Source organism: Rhincodon typus, unplaced genomic scaffold (genome assembly GCF_021869965.1).
Source record: "Rhincodon typus isolate 14 unplaced genomic scaffold, sRhiTyp1.1 hic_rhity00005500, whole genome shotgun sequence".
In the NCBI taxonomy this organism is placed as follows: Eukaryota; Metazoa; Chordata; class Chondrichthyes; order Orectolobiformes; family Rhincodontidae; genus Rhincodon; species Rhincodon typus.
The window spans coordinates 1047-6485 of record NW_025971138.1 but is presented as its reverse complement, the minus strand read 5'-3'; the positions used below and the strand labels follow the sequence as shown (position 1 = coordinate 6485).

The following is a 5439-nucleotide window of genomic DNA, read 5'->3' as shown; positions in this document are numbered from 1 at the left end:
GTGAGAGTGTGTGTGTGAGAGTGTGTGTGTGTGTGTGTGTGTGTGTGAGAGTGAGTGAGAGTGTGTGTGAGAGAGTGAGTGTGTGTGAGTGAGTGAGAGTGTGTGTGAGTGAGTGAGTGAGTGCACAGATATATCGAGCTTCCAGTTCATATTAAGGGCACAGCGAGCCGCCCCCTGGGGTGATGAATCTCATACGACCAACCCTTGGGACGTGTGTGTGTGTTGTATAGCGAGACAGGGTGCTGTTGGAATTGTGCCCGATAGTACTGCAGACGGTGCAAACGCGATAGCGGGACTGGGAGATGCACAGAGACATCCGTTCTGCTAACACACACATACCCTGCTGTTGTAACCACATCGACGTCCTCCTGCTTTGAGAGACTTGGACGCGCGACTCTTGTGACGGAACTGCGGGCATGATTGAGAGAGAGAGAGAGAGAGAGAGAGAGAAATGTAAACACACGAATCCACAGCGAAAACGTGCAAGGATCAGCGAACATTATCGACAGTTCTCTGCCACTCAGCGGCTCGGCCAAAGGTGCCCTCCCCACAGAAGCTCCAGGATTCCTCCAGCCCTCGCTGGTTTCTGAGATCTCTCTGCTTTTATTTAGTTTGGGATCTAGGATCGGCTCAGAGGCAGGAGACAGGCTGTCGAAACGTCAGGAGCCTAGCGCTGGGCCCCCTTACCGTTAACGATGGGGGTGAGGATCTGGGGGAACCGTGGGATCCCTCCGGTTTTGGAAGCAGGTCCATCGGCCCATCGGGTCCGCACTGACCCTCTGAAGGTCATCCCACTCAGAAACGCCCCTCTACCCTACCCCAATAACCCCACAGTTCCCCAATCCCACTCTAACCTGCACATGCCTGGGCACTACGGGACAATTTAGCACGGCCAATCCACCCTAACCCGCACATCTTTGGACTGTGGGAGGAAACCGGAGCACCCAGAGGAAAACCCACACAGACACAGCGGGGGAGAATGTAGAAACTCCCACACACAGTCAGTCCCCCTGGTGAGAGGGCGGGGGGGAGCGGTGGGAGGGGAACCTGATAGTGGGGTGTAAGATCATACCCCAATGAGGGTATAGCCTGACGTGAGACGAGATTCCATCCGCCAGTCAACCTGGCGTGGGATCCCTCAGGACTCGATCTCCTGCGGTAGATTGCTCGGGGGGTGCGGTCGCCCGAGACCAGAAGGGAATTCCTCCCACCCCAACACCCACCACACCATCAGGCTTCGCCAGCCCACCGTGGGAGGCCAGCATCCATACAAGAGCCAGCACAGAGCGCCTCCTGCTGGTGGGGAGGTCCTCACTGCAGCGTGACGGATTTATAAAGGCCAGTTCCCATTACAAATGTTGACGGGGAGCTTCACAAGCCATTTTGGTTTTGGACTGACCGCACGGCGTGCGCACTGGGGACGGGCACAGTGTGGAAATCGCAGGAAAGCCATCGGCATACGTACTGGCCGTGGGAGGGGGCTGCTGTGACCATGTCGTCCCTTTGGCCTTGCTCTGTAGCTCGAGCTCGGGAGCTGGAATCAGAAGAAGGTCAGAGATCAAACAGCAAAAATCCCGCTCCAAGATAAATCATGACAGACACACTGTGTCAGGAGTCGGCCATTCAGCCCATCGATTCTGCTCTGTCACTCCATGGCTGCTCTGATCATCCTCAAATCCACTCTCCTGCCTTTCCCCCCCAGGAACCTTGATTCCCATAATTAAAAACTTCAGCCTCGAATATAACCCCTCAATTCTCCTTCCCGATTAAACATCTTTCTCTCTCTCAGCCTCGAATATAACCCCTCGATTCCCCCTCCTGATTAAACATCTCTCTCTCTCTCAGCCTCGAATATAAACCTTCAAATAACCTTCCTGATTAAACATCTCTCTCAGCCTCGAATATACCCCCTCGATCCCCCTTCCTGATTAAACATCTCTCTCTCTCAGCCTCGAATATAACCCCTCGATCCCCCTTCCTGATTAAACATCTCAGCCTCGAGCGACCCAGCCCCGACAGCCCTCTGCGGTAAAGAATTCCACAGACTCACTCCCCTCGGTGGGAAGAAATTCCTCCCCATCTCTGTCCTCAATGGGCAACTCCCACCCCCCTACACTGAGATGATGCCCCCTCTGGTCCTAGACTCTCCCACAGAAGGTGGGGGAGGAAACGAACCCTCCACATCTCCCCTGTCAGGCTCCCCCCCACCTTTTCTGTTTCAATAAGGTCGCCCCCTCATTCTCCGAAACTCCACCCGACCTACTCAACCTCTCCCTCATGAGGCAGCCCCTCCATCCCCGGGATCAGCCGAGTGAACCTTTCCCGGACTGCCATCCATTACAGAAGTAGGAGTAGGCCATTCATCTCCTCGAGAATGGGGTTGCCTCACTTTCCTGCTCTTCCTTGATTCCCCTATCTGCAAGCACTGTGTTCCCCACCAGCCCCCAACCCCGACACCACCGCGCCCCCCCCTCCCCGGATAGCTCTCTGTGGCAAGGAATTCCAGAGACTCTCACAACCCTCTGACAGAAAAAAATTCCTCCTCACCTCAGTCTTAAATTGGTGCCCCAATGCTGCCTTTCCTTCTGTTCAGAGTTACTTCCTTGGTCGTAGCAAGGCCTCCCTACTTTTATTTTTAACCCCATTCCCTTTGCAATAAAGGCCAACCCTCCATTTGCCTTCCCACTAAACCTGGACACTGACCTTTTCGGAAGTGGATTCCCAAATCCCTCCGCCCCACGGCTTTCCGCAGTCGTTCTCCATTTAAGCGACATTCAGCTCCCCTACACGTCCTGCCAAAGGGCACGTCTCCCCACAGTTAGGTTCCAGCTGCCAAACGTATGGCTGCGTTCGCTGTAAGCTGTCTCTATCCCTCAGGAGACTCTGAGCATCGCCTCGTTCAATCTTTTTTTTTTGGTGTTATTCGCAAACCCGGCGATAATTTATCCACTTCCCTCATCTGAGTCATAGAGCCGTGCAGCACAGAAACACCCTTCGGTCCAACTCGTCCGTGCTGACCCAGATATCCTAAATTGGTCTGGTCCCATTTGTCAGCATTTGGCCCCTATCTCTCTAAACCCTTCCTTATCCATGTCCCCATCCAGATGCCTTTTAAATGTTGTCATTGTACCAGCCTCCGCCACTTCCCCTGGCAGCTCCTTCCAAACACGCACCACCCTCTGCGTGAAAATGATGTCCCTCAGGTCCCTTTCCCCTCTCACCTTAAACCTACGTCCCTCTAGTTTTGGACTCCACCACCCCTGGGGGAAAAGACCTTGGCTAATCACCTTATCCATACCCCTCGTGATTTTATAAACCTCTATAAGGTCACCCCCTCAGCCTCCGACGCTCCAGGGAAAATAGCCCCCAGCCTCTTCCTACAGCTCAAACCCTCCAACATCCTTTTCTGAAACCTTTCCCAACATGCTTCCTGTAGCAGGGAGACCGGGATTGAACGCAGTATTCCAAAAAGTGGCCTCACCAATACAGCCGCAACGTGACCCTCCCGACTCCTACACTCAACGCACCGACCAATAAAGGCAAGCGTCCCAAACCCCTTCTTCACCGCCCTGTCTGCCTGCGACTCCACTTTCAAGGAGCTATGTACCTGCCCCCCAAGGTCTCTCTGTTCAGCAACACTCCCCAGGAACTTACCAGGAAGTGTACAAGTCTTGTCCTGATGACCCTTTCCCAAAATACAGCACCTCACGTTTATCTAAATTAAACTCCATCTGCTCCCCCTCGGCCCATCTGATCCAGGTCCCGTTGTAGTCTGAGGTAAACCCCTTCTCTGCCCACTACAGCCCCAATTTTGATGCCATCTGCAAACCGTACCTCCTACACTCGTATCCAATATAGCTTTCATTAACGCACTGTAAATTATTTAATGTGCTGTAAATTATTTAACGCGTTGTAAATTACTGTGGCACTCGTTCCTGTGCAAAGTTAGGGTGCCACACTGAAAATGCACCCCCCCCCACCTCATTCCAACACTGTGTCTTCCATTTCTCAGCCATTACACTTTCTGTCCCAATATACCATCCCCTCCTAAATTGCCCCCGCCCTGTTAAACAGCTTAAAAAGAGTCGGACCCCACCTTGCAAGCTTCCAAATATTGACAGTAATCACATATTTACCTTCCCTTCTTGAGCTGCTACAGTAACCCACCTCACCCGCACCCCCCCAACAACTCCCAAAACCTCCCCGTGTGGTGTAGGGACACAGTGAACCACCACCCCCCACCCCCTCAACTCCCCGTTAGGGAGGGAGTTCCAGGATTCTGACCCTGAAGGAACAGCCTCTATCGTTCCCACTCAGGATGGCGTGTCAGGGGCTGGTGCTCCCCCCTCTACGTCTGCTGCCCCTTCCGGGTGGGGGGGGGGTTAAGAGGGTGTCGGGGTTCGGAAGGTGCTGTCGGGGGAGCCTCGGCAAGTCGCTGCGGTGTGTCTCGTAGATGGTACACACTGCTGCGACTGTGCGTGGGTGGTGGGGGAAGGGAGTGTTGGAGCTCAGCCGAGCATTCCCAATGAGACAACCTACCTCTCTACGTCAATGGTGGAGGGAGTGAGGTTTGGAGCGCAGCCGAGCATTCCCAATGAGCCCCTCCAGGTCTGAGTGTCAGTGGTGGAGGTTTAAGATTTGGAGCTCAGCCAAGCATTCCCAATGAGTCTCTCTAGGTCTGAGTGTCAGTGGTGGAGGGTTAAGATTTGGAGCTCAGCCAAGCATTCCCAATGAGTCTCTCTAGGTCTGAGTGTCAGTGGTGGAGGGAGGGAGATTTGGAGCTCAGCCAAGCATTCCCAATGAGTCTCTCTAGGTCTGAGTGTCAGTGGTGGAGGGAGGGAGATTTGGAGCTCAGCCAAGCATTCCCAATGAGTCTCTCTAGGTCTGAGTGTCAGTGGTGGAGGGAGGGAGATTTGGAGCTCAGCCAAGCATTCCCAATGAGTCTCTCTAGGTCTGAGTGTCAGTGGTGGAGGGAGGGAGATTTGGAGCTCAGCCAAGCATTCCCAATGAGTCTCTCTACCTCAGAGTGTCAGTGGTGGAGGGAGGGAGATTTGGAGCTCAGCCAAGCATTCCCAATGAGTCTCGAATGATTTCGGTTGGATGGGGAGGCGGAGAGGGGCAGAGCGGAGGTACCAATACAGAAAGCTGCTTCCTAAAGCCGAGAGGGACTCTCACACAGCAGTCGAAGGCTGGCCCAGTACTTGTGATGGACTGAGATGACGTTGTTAATTGTTTCAGTTGCACTGCTAGCTGGCTGGCCCATGGGTTCGAGGTAAGGCGGGGTATCTCCCAGCAAGGTCCGTGTGCACATGGCCATCGATTCGGAGATCGCTGTCAGATTGTAGCCACCCTGTCAGCACAGGCAGGGAGAGACAGTCAGAATTGTAACCAGCTCCATCCTAAGCTACTCCCCCAGCACCGCACCCCCCCCCCCCCCCC

At 54.1% G+C, this 5439-nt stretch overlaps 1 protein-coding gene across 1 annotated transcript in view; it reads right to left on the bottom strand.

Moving 5' to 3' along the window:
* The window catches only part of LOC125482068 (histone deacetylase 6-like), a gene marked incomplete at its 5' end in the record, with an annotated part of 6931 nt that overhangs the window by 547 nt on the left and 945 nt on the right, over positions 1-5439 (bottom strand). The window contains 3 exons of the mRNA XM_048594046.1: positions 340-408; positions 1466-1534; positions 5176-5350. Of these exons, the coding sequence (XP_048450003.1) occupies positions 340-408; positions 1466-1534; positions 5176-5350 (313 nt within the window). The remainder of the gene's footprint in view (positions 1-339; positions 409-1465; positions 1535-5175; positions 5351-5439) is intronic.